This window comes from Xyrauchen texanus, chromosome 27 (genome assembly GCF_025860055.1).
Source record: "Xyrauchen texanus isolate HMW12.3.18 chromosome 27, RBS_HiC_50CHRs, whole genome shotgun sequence".
Taxonomy (NCBI): Eukaryota; Metazoa; Chordata; class Actinopteri; order Cypriniformes; family Catostomidae; genus Xyrauchen; species Xyrauchen texanus.
Genome location: NC_068302.1, coordinates 30236230 through 30256502, shown reverse-complemented (window position 1 = coordinate 30256502; position 20273 = coordinate 30236230). Strand labels below are relative to the sequence as shown.

Sequence of the window (20273 nt, the reverse complement as noted above, 5' to 3'; positions counted from 1 at the left end):
AGCAAGGGCTTATAGAGCAAAGATGATGGTGTGTGCACTGTAGACAAAAAAGAAGCAAATCCATTAACAAAAGCATGAATACACAAACACAAAAAAAGTGAAAAATTCAAAGTTCATCTTTACACTAGACACTTTTCCAAATGTATTTTTTCGTGACATCTCTCAATGTGGCTGGACATAGAATAAAATGTAAAAACTTCACATTTAAATTGCTCCAATGATAGGAAAAGCCTTCACAGAACTCATGCATGGTCAGGGGGCATGATTAATTGCGTACATTTTGTACACATACATTTTATATAATTAATCACACTACATGAATGTGTTAAATTGACGGTCTTCGTTTTTTTTTTATTATTATGTGGATTTCCTTACCGTCAATGCAGGAGTGCAGTGTTGTAAGCAGAGGAGTATCTGTAGCACTATGAATTGTGTAATGCATCTAGTTCAGGATGGACTGGGAGAAAACTGGCTGGAGTGCAGACAGACCATGGGCTGGTACTGGTGAATGAGGGGGGGAAATGTGCTTCTTATGGCGGCCCAACAGTTCTGAAACCAGACCTTATCAGGAAAGAAAGTAAGAAATTAATTAGGGGAAATGTACAGTACTGTGCAAAAGATTTAGGCACTTGTGAAAAATGTTGCATAGTGAGGATTTCTTCTACAATAATGCCATAAATAGTTTTCATTAGTTAACAGTTCACATCATACTAAGTCCAGTAAACATAAAACTTGCCATCGAAACAGCACCAATTCTCATAGGTACACCTGGACACAGTTTTTCTTGGTTGTTGGCAGGTAGACTGTTCCAAGCTTCTGGTGAATTCACCACAGTTCACATCTATTTAGGCTGTCTGCCTCAATTGCTTCTATCTCTTCATGTAAACCCAGATTGACGCGATGTTCAGTGGTGGGCTCTGTGCGGGCCATGGCATCTGTTGCAGGGCTCCCTGTCCTTCTATTCTATTTGCAAAAGGAATGTTTGAGAGTCTAAAATGTATATTTCCTATTGACACACTAAAGCTGAAGATGTAAATAACCATTTTAAGACAAATGTTTTTGTGAAAAATCTTATGTGCCTAAGACTTTTGCACAGTACTGAATATTCAAATCTTAGTTAAAAATGAGAAGGCAGGGGGTAGCTCCATGATAAAGACACTGGTTAACACCCCTGGAGTTTGCTTGAATCCAGGGCGTGCTGAGTGACTCCAGCCAGGTCTCCTAAGCAACCAAATTGGCCGGTTGCTAGAGAGGGTAGAGTCACATGGGTTACCTCATGGTCGCTATAATGTGGTTCGTTCTTGTGGGGCACATGGTGAGTTGAGTGACTCCGTGGCAACGCGCTCAAGCCACGTGATAAGATGCGTGGGTTGGCGGTCTCAGATGCGGAGGCAGTTGGGATATGTCGTCCACCACCCGGATTGAGGTGAGTCACTACGTGACCACAGGGACTTAAAAGCGCATTGGGAATTGTGCATTTCAAATTGGGTGAAAAAGGGGAAAAAAAATCCCCTGCATGTTGAGTATGCATACAGAAATCAATAAATATGTAATGCTTTTTATAAGTGTCAGGTTATCCTCCCTTATGCTCTTGGCTGAACATAACATTAATACAATTGTTATAACCACTTTATTACATTATTATTCAACATTAAGAACATACTTTTAATTGTAAGTGCCTTGGTGGACATCTGGGAATTATTTGAAAGATTTTATTCAGACCAATTAAAACCTTAACAAACAATGTTGTGGTGTGACACCAATGCATTTTAAGCTACAATTATTTTGATATCATGACATGGCAATATAATATGTTTGCATAAACGCCTATGATTGATGCAAAACACCTTACTCCATTTATACTGTTTAGAAACTGCTATAAAAAGATCTCTAACCTGAATGACACGTCATCTAAGCCTGGTCTGTTCAGCCAGCCTCTGCAGTGTCTTTGCATCGGGGTTATTGTCCTGGGCAAACTGAGCCTGCATGATCTGTAGGTCAAATACATCACAATGATGCCACGAGGAGCAAAGACTGCAAGCCACAGAGATTTGATTGATGTCTGATTAACATTATGCTTGATCACTTTTTATTTTTAAATATGTTTTGTCTCATATCAAACCCAAGCTTTATCATTATAGGTTTGATACTCCTTAAAACAGTCATAAACTTCTCCCACAAATCAATATAAAACCTCACATATTACGTTGAGTGTGTGGGACAAACTGAGCATCTGCAACAACAACAAAAAAGGTTAACATGTATTGAGAAAATTATATATGCTTTGGTTTACCTGTAGCTGATTTGAAGTGGTTCCCTTTTAGATGGCTTTTGGTCGATCTCACACCCTGTCCACAATGCACTGTCAGGACAGCCAGTTTTCTCTGGAATAATAAAGGGTTAGGCACAGATAAAAATATTAATTAAGGAATGATTACACAAAGTATTCAAGTTCAACCCCAGAGGCCTATCTAAATCAAACAACTGCAAATTATTCCTTAAAATCTGGCCCTATTGTAACTGCTCTGAATTAAATTTTACATCACAATAATCAGCTGCGATGGACTGGCGACCTGTCCAGGGTGTCCCCCGCCTTTCGCCCAATGTTAGCTGGGATAGGCTCCAGCCCCCCGCGACCCTGTACACAGGATAAGCGGTTGACGATGGATGGAGTGATGGATCACAATAATCAGACTGTTTTACAATTGTAGATTTTAATAGTTGTAGGTTTTATTTTTACTCAGGCTATGCAAATCCTGCCCAATTCATCTTTAAATAAGCAAAGAAATTCTGCATATTATCTCTTTCATGCATTAAAATCTGCATATTTTTTTTACACACTCAGGACTCAACTTTTTCCATGGATGCTTTATGTTTGTCCAGCATGCTGTCATAATGCACTCTTCACAACACCTTTTGCCCAACCAAAGCAAACTTCTCACCAGAAGATAGTTGCCTTTTGCAAGAGAAGCAAGAGAAACATGCCAGGTGGTAAACATTTCCTTTCCATGGAGTGAACGGTTTCTCCACAGCACGAGCACCATGTCCGATACCTCCTGTCAAGCAGTCATAATTGTATTTTGATTATGCTAAACACAAACTGCAACACAAATTACTTTGATTTTGTTTCAGCCAGCAAAAGTACCTGAAGTAATCTACTTTGCAAAAGACCTCTCTCCTTCTGATGTAGCAGCTCGTGTGTCCGCTCAGGTTTATGTGGCACACACTGCATGAAAGGCATCGTGAGTGCCAGCATAAGTCATTTTTTACCTAAGTTCAATAAATAGGCCTTCACCAAATGAGTGTTCAGCTGAGAGACTGCTCAAAAACTACTTTAAATGGCTTAATTGTACACTCATTTCCAATGGTTTCTGTGGCCGTGACAGTTGGACAGCTTACATTAGAATCAGCAGGGAACTGATGGATTGAAGCTTGTGATATCTAATTTGTGAATTGTTCTTTCGAATCGATTCATTTTAATGACATGATCAAAATGATACAACCATGAAGGATAGCTGGAAGGATAAAAAATGGTGAGATGGAATTTTGTTTACGGTAGGCCTATAGGAAATAATTTGATATTAAAATGAATTAACATTCATGTTAATATTGGGAACACACTGATGTTCTCAATAATATTGTTGGAAAAGTAGGCTAAACAACATTTATGCAATCTATAATAGTTTACATGTGTAATAATTAATAATTTAGGGAACCTATGGCGCAAGCCGCAGTGGCTCTTTGTTAAAAATCAAGTGGCTCAGGGTGTCTCACATTCACATAAACCTTTAAAACTTTCTAGAGATCATTTTTCTAGCAGAAAGTGTTGGTGCGATTGCAAAGCTTGAAGTCAATGAGATGTTTTGATTTCCTTTCTTCCGAATTTGTATATAGCCTATTTGTATCATACAGCTACCATGTGAACCATGTTTGAAATGAACTCCCGCCAAATGCGGATTTTTCATGCGGAATATTTTGCTGATAGGCCTATACCAGCCACTGTGGAGGGCGACCTGTAAGACTTCTCTGAGTGATATGTTACAAGAAATTAGACACAAAGACGCGCGTTTAACAAAACGTGATTGTATTTTGAAGAACAGACGAAAGAAAAACCCCTTATGTGCGTCTGATTTGATGTGTGTGCGCAGTGAGCTCTTGAGTGCAATGAGCGCTTCTCCAAAACACACATGCATAGAGTTCTGAGCTCGTTTCACAATAACTATTGATCTTAGCTGTTAAGTGCATTTTCTACGAGATATTTTATGAATGTTTTATGTGCACCCAGGGTCAATCCAGTTCACGAGCTTCTCGTTCAAATGTGTTTCATGTGTGGGTAATTTTGCTCATCTTCCTGCAACATGTGGTTGACCTGTAAGATGTCTCAGAGTTACACATGACAAGAAATGCTGTTAGTCAAAAAGACGCGCGCTTGAAGAAACGTTATTATATTTTTAAGAACAGACAAAAGAAAACCCGTCAATGCTCGTGTCTGATTCACTGTTTTTTCAGAGACGTGCAGCGGGACCCTGTCTTATTTATTATGGTGATTATTTATTATGGTGAAGTAATTTTGAGGGTTCAATCTTCAGCTGGCTGGCAGGAGCCGCCACTGGCAGGTCACGTGACCTGTCAGTGGATGGCTGGTAGCTGCCAGTCTGAGCCTGGCATGTCACGTAACCTGTCAGTGGCTGGCTGGTAGCTGCCAGTCTGAGCCTGGCATGTCACGTAACCTGTCAGTGGATGGCTGGTAGCTGCCAGTCTGAGCCTGGCATGTCACGTGACCTGTCAGTGGATGGCTGGTAGCTGCCAGTCTGAGCCTGGCATGTCACGTGACCTGTCAGTGGATGGCTGGTAGCTGCCAGTCTGAGCCTGGCATGTCACGTGACCTGTCAGTGGATGGCTGGTAGCTGCCAGTCTGAGCCTGGCATGTCACGTAACCTGTCAGTGGCTGGCTAGTTGTCTGGCAGTCTGCCTTTGGCAAGTTTCAGAAACCATTGATTTTTGACAGTGTTTGTGTTTTGTGTTCCTCCCTTTCTAGCTCATTTATTATGCATCTGTTGATATGATTATGTTCTTTAGTATGATTGATGTTTTGGGGACTGTTATCCCAATATAACCAGTCAAATGGCCGTGATCAGACTGGCAGTTTACAGACGCTTGCTGGACGCTCATCCAGTCAGTCGCGGCTGATCAGCAAGTATAACGCGTTGCCTGACACTCTCACTGCAAGGAAATAAATTGTTTTCTTATTATGAACATAATATGCATTTATTTATTTGTATGATTGATGTTTTAGAGAATTTTATCCCAATTAAAGCAATCAAATGGCCCTGATCATGACTGGTTGCTTACTGTTACTGTTGCCTGCCTCTCATTCTAAGGATATAAACCTAATTTCGGATACTGCCATTAGTTGTGACGTTGTGTTTAATCCTTGTGAAAAGTTGTGTAATAATGTAGATGCAGAGTAGCCTATAAAAACGTGAATTAATCCCATTAACATGACTATTTGTCATTGCTTTGACCATTTTCTGACACCAGGACAAAATACAGCGATGCTTTAAAATAATTCGATAAAGAAAGATTTTAATAATTCAATAAAGAATGCCAACTTTAACGGTAAAATCACTTAGCACAGTATCACTATTTTCAAATTTACAAAGACTATTTTCAAATAAAACCCAAGAAACAAAATCTATTTACAAATAAAAAACAAGAATCAATATAGGCCACTGCTTGTCGCACTAAAACTATTATTCCACACACACACAGTGTGCAGCTGCAAAGGCCATTTCCGCTTGGAATCTGTGGAACCCCTCTGTCTTTCTTAGAATCAGAATGGTTATCTATAATCAAGGAAAAAAACACAGTCATTAAAATCTTATCACACATTAGAATCTGTGCTTTAAATGTACAATTGGTAACTGCATAATTCACACACTATATTTCAAATATCTATCATTAGCTCTTTAATTATTATTGTGTTCTTCACAAAACGTGATTTACCTCAGGTGTCATGACTTCCATAGCATACGAAGGGCTACATAAATCTGTATTTGATCAATTTAAAGTGTAAATAAAGTGCTTATTATAGCACAGACCATCTCTTTTAAAACATAATGTCCAGGGGTGTCATGAAAAGTAAATGTCTTTATGATAATGTTGCAATACATCTGTGTGACAAACCCAAAATGCACCCTTTACCTTATATGTTTACCTTTTATTTTAGATTGGTGTTTGCGTTCATTCAGAAACGAAACGAGAATGAGAATGTTAAGGTCACAACAAATAATACATTTTTAACTGCCACCATCATTTAGTTACATTATAATGTAATGTTTTGTCTTAAGGTTAATATGTAAACATTACATTGTGCAGATGTTTTAAAGCACCTAACCCGACCCCTGAAACGCAGAGGTTAGGTCATAGGGCAAAAGAATGGGTTGCAGTCAGGAGAAAAAATATGTAAATGTAAATGTACTTTACTTTACTTGCCTGCCATGATTGTGGATTATCATGTGTAAATTCAGAGACCTACTGAACAAAAGTAAATAAGGATACAAAAAATACATTCCATATACTTATAACAATCTGAAACAAGCGACATCATTAATATGAATACATAATCTTAAGTCATCATAATTGTTATCATTTATAATTAAGGTTTCCGGTAAAGTTCTGGAAGTCTGCGATACATTATTTTTGAAGTGGCAACATACAAGGCTACAATTAAGACGAAACTTAGCCTACCTCCCACTTCGTAAGATCCCATTTTTATTGCCCTGGGTAGTTTATTCGAAACTGTCAAATTCTGATATAGTTTACAATTGTTTACGTAGCATACGTCACTTAGAGGCTAAATTCTTTTAATCCCATTTACTGAAGTGGCAACATGCCATACACCTCACAATTCTTTCTTTCATCATAAGATACCACCGTTTAGTGGGGTCGGGTGGGTAGGCGATTCAAACAGTCAGATCCCGGCACACACGTGACGTTACAAACAAGTTTATCTAAATATTTAGTTAAATTCATTATTAAAATATATATATGTATGTAGTTCACAATATAGTTATTGAATATAATTATATAATTAGTGAAAGTGTTTAACCATTAGGGAACAATAGAGAAAGATTCACTCACTGTTAGGCCTACTCTGTGAATAGATGGATACAGCGTCCAGCAAGCGTCTGTAAGCTGCCAGTCTGATCACGGCCATTTGACTGGTTATACTGGTATTACAGTCCCCAAAACATCAATTATACAAAAGAATAGATGCATGACATTATATTCATAATAAGAAAACAATTTATTTCCTTGCAGCGAGAGTGTCAGGCAACGCGTTATACTCGCTGATCAGCCGCGACTGACTGGATGAGCGTCCAGCAAGCGTCTGTAAGCTGCCAGTCTGATCATGGCCATTTGACTGGTTATATTGGGATAACAGTCCCCAAAACATCAATTATACTAAAGAACATAATCATATCAACAGATGCATAATAAATGAGCTAGAAAGGGAGGAAAACAAAACACAAAAACTGTCAAAAATCAATGGTTTCTGAAACTTGCCAAAGGCAGACTGCCAGACAACTAGCCAGCCGCTGACAGGTCACGTGACATGCCAGGCTCAGACTGGCAGCTGCCAGCCAGCCACTGGCAGGTCACGTGACCTGCCAGTGGCGGCTCCTGCCAGCCAGCAGAAGATTGAACCCCTGCTGGTAATTTTATGGAGACCCGCACAAACGCGTGTAGGCTACTCAATTCCATATTGCAACATGTTACCTATTAATATTTGCATGTTTGTTTGTTTTTGAGTAGTCTATGGGCAATATAAACATTTTATTTTATTGTAAAACATTTTTTTAAATAGTAAATTATCCGTTTGCATCAACCAACATTTTTTAAATTGGCTCCTAAGTGAAAAAAGTTTTCCGACCCCTGAAATAGGGGATATAACATTTTACTACAAAAATTACATTTTTAATCGGCTTAATGCAACGAACCGTCTTTCGAATGATGCGTAAAAATGGATCGGACTTCCTACCGATATTGATTATACAACATTTAAAATTATCAATTTAATAAACAAAAATATTTTTAACATGAAAATATAGCATTCTTACCTTAAGGAGATACCTGTCTAGGATGTCCTCTTTACACCTCTCGCAAACTGCTTTACCTTGAATGGGTCAGAAAGAATCACTTGGGGTAAAGGACGGAGAAACCGAATCAGACCGGACATTTACAACGTCTGATGAACTCTGAAGAAAAAGAAATAATATTTGGTCCAACATTCAATCTTATAGGCTATGCGCTTTTGTAAACTCATTGATGATGATGACGATGATGATGATGATGAGATTATAGTCACACAAATAAATAAATACTTACAATACTAATCCCCCTTGCAATCTATTTGAACTTGCCTGTAAAATCTTCACTGTGATCCTTAGACATGGCTGTATAGTGAATGTGCTGCGGATATCCAACTCTCCTTTAAATGTACGCTTTTCCATTATCCACTCATCGGTCCACCGTGACAACCTCAACAATTAAAATAAATTAACTATATTTAGGGAGAAGATTTATAGTCATTTTTAAAAACATGTCCGACTCTTGGAGTAATGGTTATGCAGTAGCCTATATTATGTAGCCTACTTGAATCCACATTAGGGATTCGGAACGGTTCACGCATAATGCCTTCACCCTAAACATGAAAAATTTATAAGGAGTCAGAGGAAGAAGATAATGTATTTATTTAATAACAGCAATTGAATCCACACGTTTACCACAAACGCCTAGCCAGAGCAGGCCAAATGTGAACTCTGACACAAAAAGTGGGAGGCACATACAAACTGTTGTAATTCCTAAACCGTTCACCTGATTTGGATGTAAATACCCTCAGATTAAAACTGAAAGTCTGCAGTTAAAGCACATCTTGTTCGTTTAATTTCAAATCCATTGTGGTGGTGTATAGAGCCAAAAAGATTAGAATTGTGTCGATGTCCCAATATTTATGGACGTAACTGTACAAAACATACTATAGTGCAACATAACAGTGCAACAGTAAACTGTCTGGTATAGTTCAGTAGTAGCTGTATGTGTGTATCAGTATGCTGTATGTGTGTATCAGTATGTTAGGTGATAAGTAATTTTAGTTTAGTCTCAAAATTTGTAATAAAACAATCACTACTGTGTAATTTTAATTATGCTACCTCATCTGTCAGCATGACGACAGTGGATCACGTTCATTCTCTTTGTACGTGATGTCATTGTTTTGCCTGATGCTCGCTGGCTCACTCGTGTCCCTATGGAGTGTGTGCACCAGCACTAGCACAAGCAACAGTTCGCTGGCTGCAGTTTACATAATGGCCACAGGTGTCGTTAATAACAAAGTTTTCTGAATATAACATACTGTAGATTTTAAGTAATTCTTTTGTGATTTTTTTAAGTAACGTTAACTAGTTACAACAAGTTAACTTAACTCATCTATGATTAAAGTATAATTATATTTCAGTATTTAAATTTAGTTATAGCACATCTTATACACTCACCTAAAGGATTATTAGGAACACCTGTTCAATTTATCATTAATGCAATTATCTAATCAACCAATCACATGGCAGTTGCTTCAATGCATTTAGGGGTGTGGTCCTGGTCAAGACAATCTCCTGAACTCCAAACTGAATGTCAGAATGGGAAAGAAAGGTGATTTAAGCAATTTTGAGCGTGGCATGGTTGTTGGTGCCAGACGGGCCGGTCTGAGTATTTCACAATCTGCTCAGTTACTGGGATTTTCATGCACAACCATTTCTAGGGTTTACAAAGAATGGTGTGAAAAGGAAAAACATCCAGTATGCGGCAGTCCTGTGGGCGAAAATGCCTTGTTGATGCTAGAGGTCAGAGGAGAATGGGCCGACTGATTCAAGCTGATAGAAGAGCAACTTTGCCTGAAATAACCACTCGTTACAACCGAGGTATTCAGCAAAGCATTTGTGAAGCCACAACACGCACAACCTTGAGGCGGATGGGCTACAACAGCAGAAGACCCCACCGGGTACCACTCATCTCTACTACAAATAGGAAAAAGAGGCTACAATTGGCAAGAGCTCACCAAAACTGGACAGTTGAAGACTGGAAAAATGTTACCTGGTCTGATGAGTCTCGATTTCTGTTGAGACATTAAGATGGTAGAGTCAGAATTTGGCATAAACAGAATGAGAACATGGATCCATCATGCCTTGTTACCACTGTGCAGGCTGGTGGTGGTGATGTAATGGTGTGGGGGATGTATTCTTGGCACACTTTAGGCCCCTTAGTGCCAATTGGGCATCGTTTAAATGCCACGGCCTACCTGAGCATTGTTTCTGACCATGTCCATCCCTTTATGGCCACCATGTACCCATCCTCTGATGGCTACTTCCAGCAGGATAATGCACCATGTCGCAAAGTTCGAATCATTTCAAATTGGTTTCTTGAACATGACAATGAGTTCACTGTACTAAAATGGCCCCCACAGTCACCAGATCTCAACCCAATAGAGCATCTTTGGGATGTGGTGGAACGGGAGCTTCGTGCCCTGGATGTGCATCCCACAAATCTCCATCAACTGCAAGATGCTATCCTATCAATATGGGCCAACATTTCTAAAGAATGCTTTCAGCACCTTGTTGAATCAATGCCACGTAGAATTAAGGCAGTTCTGAAGGCGAAAGGGGGTCAAACACAGTATTAGTATGGTGTTCCTAATAATCCTTTAGGTGAGTGTACAATATAAGGGAAATTGTGACTGGACTCAAGATTAGCCATATGGTACACTGGATTCTCCTCAGCACTTCTTAATTCGTATAAATCTGCTCTTTTGTAAAATACAACTGAGTAGAGAAGAATGGCTTAAACTGAACAGGCTCCAAGTTCACCAGAGGTAACATCACCCTAATAGTAACTTCACACAAATCACAACTGTCAACCAGGTCAAATAAAACAGCAACAATTGTCATAAAAATTAAAACAATATACATTTTTAATAACAATTATTATGTTTGTACATAAGTTCCCTTGTTTTGACCAAACATACATAATTTATTCAAGCATAAGGTCTTCTGGGCATTAAAGACAGCTGCAGTTTTGTACTTTTGTAATTTTTAGTTAGTACCTGAAGCCATAAATATATTTACATATACTGTACATTTGAGTTATGATTCCAAAATGTGACATTTTATGTACTGTTTAGTTAGGACCACTTATATGTTATTAATGACAACTTTAGGCTTTAGAGAGTAAAGTTAATTTAAACTAGTAAGACTAGAATTTTTTTTTTACATTTTACAATTTTATATAACTATTAGTATTTACAGTGTAGACCTAAAGATCACATAATCAAACATTCTACTCTAACAATGGATAGAATATAGGGCCTAGCAACAGATAATCAAACAGCAAGTTTTAGATGAAAATTAAATTAATTACTAGAACTCTTAGACTAATGTTCAATGTAATGTGAACATCCCATTTCACATAAAAAACTCAGTTAACCTCTCACTACTGAAATTGGCCTGATAAAATTGTATTCCATGAGAGGTTCCTTAGCCTGTAAAGTTCATAGTTGTAAGATTTTTGTGAGAACTTTTCTTTCATTTAATTAATGTGCTGTTACTGGATACAACCTTTAACCACAATGGTTCCTCCTTGTTGCAGTGGAATACGTTCCTGTCAGTGTACTCCGAGATTGAACTGTCCGGGAAGCCAAAGTGACAGGATGAGAGTTCAGCCAGTTTGGAGCTAAAGTTGAAGGGGTATAGTGATTGCTTCCGGACTGCATGCAGGAGAGTGCAGTGAGCTCTCTTTGTCCAATCAGAGAGCTGTGGAAAAATGCTCAAATCAGGGAATGATTGCCTTCTCTTCAATCACAGCATAAATGGCCAATCTCACACGATAGCACTGGCTGCCACCCCCCACACACAAATGCCATGAGAATCTCATTGATGCATCTGACACACACACACACACACACACACACACACACTGGTTCAGATGGCATAAGACGGTACAATTTCATATTTTGAGAATAAGGAAAATAATTCACACAGATATTAGAGTGCCATGTGATGTAAGATTTTGGGTTCTTTTAGGATTGCCACTTTTGAAGTTTTAAAATAAGGGACACTTAAATGGGTGGAGAACTTTCCTGACCCACTTGTAAAAATCGTTAATCATTTGTATGTTCAAAATATATTTATTTAAATTGTTTCGATTATTTGTCTCCTTTATAATATTTGTGTATACCTTTATGATGGTTTATACATATGTTTTTATATTATGTTTATTTATTGTATTTGTTTATTTTTTTCCTTCACCTGTACTTGCCTTTATTTATTGTATTTACATTGTTTGATCTTATTTAACATTTATATAAAAACTCCACAGTTTCACCACCCTTTGTGGACTTTTCAGACGGTCCTTTAGCACATCCTCCACAGTATTAGCACATTTTACTACTATGTGTGGACTTTTCAGCCTGTTCCTTACCCAATATTTTTTCAACACCAAATTTTCCAACTTATATCAGGGGTCGGGAATAATGGAACATATGTAACGGTATATATGAGTAACTGTATTCCACTACAGTTACTATTTAAATAATTGGTAATTAGAATACAGTTACATTCAAAAAATATTTTCAATATTGAAGAGATTACTTTGCATTTTATTGTCATTTGTTTAATTTAATATTTAGTACTTTCAGATGGAAAACATTTATACATATAAATGATGCGATCCAAAGTGCATTTGAACAGCGGTGAAACACTTTCTTATGATATGTCACATTCATACGATCAGACAGAGAAGTAAATTTGAAGTATGTTTGGAGCAGAAGAAATAGAAATAAACCTTGTGTAAATTGTCAGCTTTACGCTAAGCTAAAATGCTATTTCTAGCTATTTTACATGCACATTACCAGGCACGATCATATTTTTATATCAAAAAATTCACGTTGGATCATAATTTCTTTTTTCTAGTAAAACCTTTGATATTAGGGCAAAAATCATATTCTTGATCAAGAATTGTTTTCCTGTAAACATATCTAAAAATCCTTAAAATTAGGTTGATCTTGTTTTAGAAACAACACTGCATAAGATATTTAGGTTTTTCAGAGAATGTATTTTTAATGTGTATTTAGTCAAAACAAGTGAAAAAAATCTGCCAGTGCTGAAGAAGTAATCCAAAGTATTTTGAATACGTTACTGTTCTTGAGTAATCAACGGAATACGTTACAAATGAAATTTTACAGCATGTATTCTGTAATCTGTAGTGGAATACGTTTCAAAAGTAACAATCCCAACCCTGCTTATATCAATGTTATATTGGCGATCTGGAACGATTTCACTGTGGCGCCATGTGACCAGCTTAAATGCGGGAAAAAATTGCGTCCTGTAAGGATTCAATATGGGACACATCATTTTATCTTTAAATACGGGACGATCCCTTATTTTACTGGATGGGTGGCAACTTTTTAATGCCAGAAAAACAAAAATTAGCCTACAGAATTTATTTTGAGCTGCCGTATGGGGGCGTATGGGACACATTCTTGTATTTATTAACAACTAGATGGGGCACAACGAAATGGAACAGAACACAAGGGTGTTTATTGTTTTTAAACTGTTTTAAAAATACTGTTTTGACTGCACATGCAGTCTGAAGAAACAGCGGGACGTGACGCAAAAGACATCCATCTGACGCATGTGAACATTTAACAACTAAAGGTCCATTTATTAGTGATTTTGCTTATGTTGCACTGGCCAATATGGTAGTCGCCTTGGACTCATTCTGACACCTAGCGGCGTGGATGTAGTATCATACAAAGCAGAAGTTTTTCCTCAATTAGATGCCATACAGAAATCTGATATATAGCTATATATGGACATTTGTGTACAATTACATCTCATATATTTTGGCATATACTGTATGTATATATTAAAATCCCTCTGTTGTTCGGAAGAATACTTGAAAATACCTATTTTTGTTGGATTGTATGATTATTGCATGTATTTAAAAGAATGTGACTTTTTTTAAATAAGTGAAAACCATATAAGGACATAGCTACATATTATATATTTGTATTGTATTGTATATGAGTCCTGTATGGTATTGCTCACATAAAATGTCATATATTTTTGCAGTAATGTGATCTCATAGAAACAAATGTGGTATGTCATAGGTGTAGGCCAAAGCACAAATACTGAGCAGAGAATATTTTGTAATTTCGGATATGTGTATGCAGACTTGGGTCATTTATAACCGAGCACTGCGATTGGATAATTACTAGACTCTCTGATGAGAGGCCTTTCTCTCTCAGGTTCGGTTCCCTCTGTAGAGCCTTCAATTTTAAGAACTGTGCAGTCTGTTGCCGAACTCATAGTCAAAACACTAGAGGGAGTTAATGTACAGTTTTAAGATTCATTGTAACCTGCATTGAAGGTATATTCCGTGTTCAATACAAATTAAGCTCAATCTACAGCATTTGTGGCATATTGTTGATTACCAAAAAAAATTATATATATATTGTTGCCTTATCTCTCCTTTTCTTAAAAAATAAATTGAAGCAAAAATCGAGTTTTCATTGAGGGTTCAAGTGAATGTGGCCAATTTTCGGAGGGTTTAAACCCAGAAATGGGAAGGTTTTTTTATTTGATAAAAACACATTAATTCGTCTGTTAAAACGTGTGTATTACTTGAGCTGTAAAGTTGTTGATATAGACGTTTTTATTGGCATATTAGGCCTACTCTTTGTGGCGTTACGACGTCTTGGCAACGAAGTTGTAAAATTGGATATAACTTTACACAGAAAAGGTTAGTAAGAGATTATATCACACTAAAATCATATTAGCACACATGTTGTTTACGTCTTGTGGCTATACTATTGAAGCAGTGAGTAGGCCTAGACTATTTTAACGTTTACGGATTGGCGACATCCACTTGAAAGTGCCTTACTGTAACACAGATTTTTGCCCCTTTTTATAGAAAATGAGGGAAATGTCTAAATGTATTTTTGTGTTAACCAACATTATGCCACACATGCTGTCGATTTAGCTTAACTTGCATTGTACCTGAAATAACGAATATAACTTAAAGGTTTAGGTAATTCTCCGTGATCTTACATTTTGGTTGTCACTTTGATGTAGTAAATCATACACAAAGAATGCAACATCTGAATAAAGTTTGATTTCAATTACATATTCTTTTCTTCTTTTATTCCACTTTTCCATTTTAATGTTATAAGCCTGGTAGGCTAATTAGCTAACTATTCTATATATTATGGAAATACTACCTCGTGCTTTGACCATTGACTGACCAATATGAACGTATATTATGATTTTATTAGTACATTTACTAGTTTTAATAAGTTGTGTTTTTTTTAGCCTATACGTCCGATTAAATAAATGTGGAGACTATGGGCATAATCACGTGATTCTCCATAGCAACGCTGGCTGTCATCAGTTCCGCATAAGGAAAGGTGTTGAGGATTCAGAGGCAGGCAGATGCACACACATTTTTAATGCACTCTGGTTTAAAGAAAGCTCTATTATTATTGCCTAGTTGCTCGAGTCATATCTAAGATAACTGCGCACCGACAAAATGAGCCAACTCAACCCAGGGTAAGTAACTCAGCCATACTATGTTGCAATGTTTACTGACATTTTTAATACAGAATGTTACTAGAACACAGTAACAAGTGTCTTGTAGTAGACAGCCAATTATATAAGACGTGTGCATGAGGTGTGCAAGTAATGCATAATGATTATTTTTCAGAATAATTTTCATAGTATGGCATTATAACGCCAAAAGCCCTTGTTACTGTGGTGATGAAACAACAGCAAGTTATCAACCATGTCTCTAATGGACAGACACAATTATCCAAAATTCATTTAAGTAAATGTTGCTTATTTGTTGAATATACTGCAAATAGCCAGTTGTCTTATCTAAATGTAAATGTAAATGTTATATTAAAGCAATGTCTAAATTAATAATTGAGCCAAAATGTGAATTATGTGTATTTGTTTATTCCATATGTTTTGTTTAGACAGTCATAAAGAGACAAGAAAAACAATAAATCGTGTTTTTTTTTTTTAATGAACAATGTGAGACAAGAATTCAGAGGTGGTCCATGGGTTAAGTGTGCTATCCATCCACACTCAATTTCAATAGAAACCAGACACTGGTAATGGTATCTACTTGGCCTGAGGATTGGTGTGCAGGTTCTGTTGTCTTCTTTACAAACGCCAGGGGAAATCAAATCTGTATCGGAAAAAGCCAGGCAGACAAACAGTCCAGCATTTCCAGGACTACACTTGACACAGATGTAGAGTGCTCACCCTAGCTGAAATCCTTGGCACTGGTGGCCCCTAGGATCAGTCAATCATTCCATCAGCCTGGTCAGGCTTGTCCTTACATCACAACTCCTTAATGCCTTTGAAGGTTTTAATTCCCCAGGTTGCCATCCCGTGACTACAGGGATTGCAGATACTGACAGATTGGCTTAATTGAGTTTCTGAATTATACAGAAAAGTATCAACATTATCAAAGCTTAGGCATACAGTGTTAATCAAACAATGTCCCTTTTTAGTCTTCTTGCAGCTTACAACAGTTTAACAGACAAACATCTGACTGGATATTTCAACAATGCAAGAATACGAAGACATCTTCAAAAAGTTGGACTGGTATGTGTAGATTTTGGCTAAAGCAAGTAAAGCTATGCAAATATATCTCTATTGCCTTTTACAGCAGTCAAAATGGACCTAATTTTCACATCCATTGCAACAAATACATTTCTTCCCACTAATGTAAAACAAATTGTTGCAGGGTTACAGGTGATTAGAAAGGTGCTATTTTAAGAGTGCAAGCATTATGCGCAAGGCAATGCCTTAAGTCATAAGTGCAAAGTCAATGGGCATGTCCATGAAGTTTTTATATTTTTGTACACTCATACGCTAAGTCTAGGTGCAAGTGGGTTTGGTGAAATCGCCCGCGCAATGCGCAAAAGGCTGGACCTAGTCCCATTTATTTCTGAGGATCTTCCCCGGTTATTAAACGTCTGCATCCTATTATATAGTCCATTCCCTCAAGCACCAACAATTGAAACAAACACAGCACATTAGGAAGTTTGTTGTGAAAATGTACTGTATGCATAATGAATTAGAATAATTGAAAATTATGTTTTTCTGTCCATTAACTGCATCCTTGATGAATGTCAGGCATTTTTCTATGACAGCGAGATCCTCCCTTTATACACATGGATAATGTGATTCTCGTCAGAATTTGGATGGACGTGCCATTAAATTAAGTAATTATTAATCACTGGAGAAAAGTGAAGAAAATTATGCAGTTTGTGGGAATGATGCAGTACCCAGTGGAGCAGGTGGGGAAACTAGAGAGAAGTATAGGGATAGGGGCTAAACCTGAGAACATTTGAAGTATGTTTTGGTCAAATTTGATTCAGAGATGTTCAAAAGCTGTATAACATCCAAAAAGTCAGAAGGTTAAAAAGTCACGACTGGTTCTTCCTTTATGAGTCAAAATTGACCCGTTTAAACAATGGAATGAACACTTCGTTTTAAATTGTTATTTCTCTTAAACAATTATATACAAAAATATATTTTATTTTTATTTAGTTGGATTTGATGGTCTTGACAAAGTCACAATGTTTGATTCTAGTACCAAAATCTATGATGTATTTAGAATATATTCTTTACCTCTCCCAGGTCAAAAATGACACTGTTTGTAGGAGAGATAACCTAGATTTGAGTTTTGGTCACAAGACTTCAAGTTTTTGTTCCACTTTACAAACTAAACTACACTGATCTGCCATATTACATAAAAATGCAATTTACCTTTTCAAAGGGATCACTTTAGATAATCACATTTCCAAATGTAACTAACCTGGTACAATGAAAGGAAAGTAATTTTGCATCAGTCAATAAATACAGGTGTTTGTACGTCAGATCACCCGGAGTGGACGGATTGTTTCAGATAAGGAGTACAAGCACAAGTTGATTCATAGAGTGCATCAGAGACATATGAGAGAGTGTCTGGCTCAGGCCATCTTCCACAAGGTGCTAGACATAGAGGTGAGAGCATTTACCTTTCCTGATATAAGATACCCCTGCTCACATAATTTAATTTTAACTACATGAAAGGAAACATTTATAAATGTTTTTTTTTACCGTATATTATGGAAAAAAAATATATATTTCTAAGCATTTTCTAAAACAATATATTTTTTTTTTTTACTGTTTATTCAGCGCCTTCATCAAACCGAGATCAAGAGAAAACTTGAGGAATTTGCACGGAGGGAACGAATCTATAAAATAAAGGTGTCTTTTATTATTTTGTAGACTCAAATTGACCTAGTTGAAGTGTTAAGAGTTAGTTCAACTAAATTTGAAAATTCTGTCATAATTTACTCACCCTCATGTTGTTCCAAACTTATATGATTTTAATTTGTGGAAACTAAGATGAGACATTTTGTGGAATGTTGATGTTGCTCTTTTTTCCCCCCATACGATGACATGTTATTCTGTCTAACGTTTCCTTTTGTGTTGCAAGAAGAAAGCAAATTGTACAGGTTTAGAATAACATGAGGATGAGTAAATAATACATGATTTAAATTTTTGGGTGAACTATCCCTTTAAAGGAATTTTCCTGGTTCAATACATGTTAACAAAATGTCACAACAAAAAATTTCAGCTAATTGCTCTTCTTTAAAATAGCAAAAAATCAATGTTACAGTGATGGACTTACAATGAAAGTGAATGGGGTCACATTTTGGAGGGTTTAAATGCAGAAATGTGAAGCTTATAATTTTATAAAAGCACTTACATTAAAACTTATATATTATTTGAGCTGTAAAGTTGCTTAAATTCTAGGGTTTGTCGACATTACATCGTCAAGGCAACAAAGTTGTAAAATTGGCTATAACTTTATACAGAAAAGGTAGGTAAGTGATTTTATCACACTAAAATATGTTAACATGCATAATGTTTATGTCTTTTGGCTTTACTTTTGAAATAGTATTTTATCGTGTACGGATTGGCCCCATTCACTTCCATTTTATGTGCCTTGGTGGAACCTAGATTTTGCTAGAGGGGCAAGTCCAGATAAATTTTTGTGGTGATCAATGTTATGCATCAAATGCTGTCAATTGAACTTAACTTGTATTGAACACGGAATATTCATTTAAGTTAAAAGTAAAATTTAGTCTTTTGACTTTTTGCATTTTATGTTAGGTTGAGCGCTCCAAGAGATATGAGGATGAACCATTGCTAATGCTGTCGCCTCGGCCACCCACGGGGCCAAAGATCTCACACACACGGCATTCTGGACCGGAGGGAGAGAACTCTGAATCAACGGAATCTGTGAGTAACCCATATGAGCCATGAATGCTTAGAATAGCTTTATAAAGGTGAAATGTGCAATTTCTGCACCACTAGCATCACCAAACCAATTACAAAAATAATGGTTGTTTTCAAACATATATTCATTTGTTGCTCAAACAGATAGCCCTGCCCCAAATCTGATGCCATTGGTTACTATGTCGGACTGGTTGCGATGCTAAACAAACAAAGCAATGTTTTGATAGTGCCAAATAGCCACAGTGTTTACACTTTTCAGAGGAATCAGCCAACGAATGGATTACTTGAATTTGTCTCTGTATGTAAAGTTGGGATGGAAGAAAGGTTTTTTTAACATGCAAAAAATTAAACATTTCACCTTTTTATTTCAGTGTACATACCGTAGATAAAATGAGTATGTACCTCCCATACTAATGTGCACTTTAGTGTTGTGTAACGCGCTATATATGACTATTTCCTTCAAGAGATGTGCTATAAATCTATTGTCTGCCACTTTTGCAAAAGACTGAATGGATTTTATGACTTCTTAACATTTGTTCTGTAGACCCAGCTAGTATTAATGGTTGAGCAACACCGTAGATCCGGATCAGTTGTTTAATCATCAGGCTCTGACATGTTTAACAGGAGGTTATATGGTGTGGTTGTCTGCCTTATTTTTACATTGTATGTGTCTAGAGAGTTATTGCTCTTCAGATTTATGACAAATGAGCCTTGATTGTTGCTTTGATTTCTCTTGATAATTCTTCTAGTCTCTTGTGTTTTTGCTTAAACTAATATCTTATTATATGACTGGCAACTTATAATGCATAGAGTTTGTTCTCTAAATACTTTGTTAATACTATGTTGCAAAAGTGCTTTTAGAGT

General features: G+C 36.8%; 2 protein-coding genes across 2 annotated transcripts in view; both read left to right on the top strand.

Annotated features, from left to right (window-relative positions):
* Positions 1-11826, top strand: part of LOC127620913 (choline transporter-like protein 5-B) — a 60465-nt gene extending 48639 nt beyond the window's left edge. Inside the window, exon 24 of the mRNA XM_052094259.1 lies at positions 11698-11826. Within this exon, the coding sequence (XP_051950219.1) occupies positions 11698-11732 (35 nt within the window). The 3' untranslated portion in view covers positions 11733-11826. The remainder of the gene's footprint in view (positions 1-11697) is intronic.
* A 3747-nt stretch (positions 11827-15573) lies between these two features.
* The window catches only part of LOC127620685 (glutamate-rich protein 3-like), a 21410-nt gene continuing 16710 nt past the window's right edge, over positions 15574-20273 (top strand). The window contains exons 1-5 of the mRNA XM_052093878.1: positions 15574-15656; positions 16625-16718; positions 18000-18125; positions 18300-18371; positions 19284-19412. Coding sequence (XP_051949838.1) covers positions 15637-15656; positions 16625-16718; positions 18000-18125; positions 18300-18371; positions 19284-19412 — 441 coding nt within the window. The 5' untranslated portion in view covers positions 15574-15636. The remainder of the gene's footprint in view (positions 15657-16624; positions 16719-17999; positions 18126-18299; positions 18372-19283; positions 19413-20273) is intronic.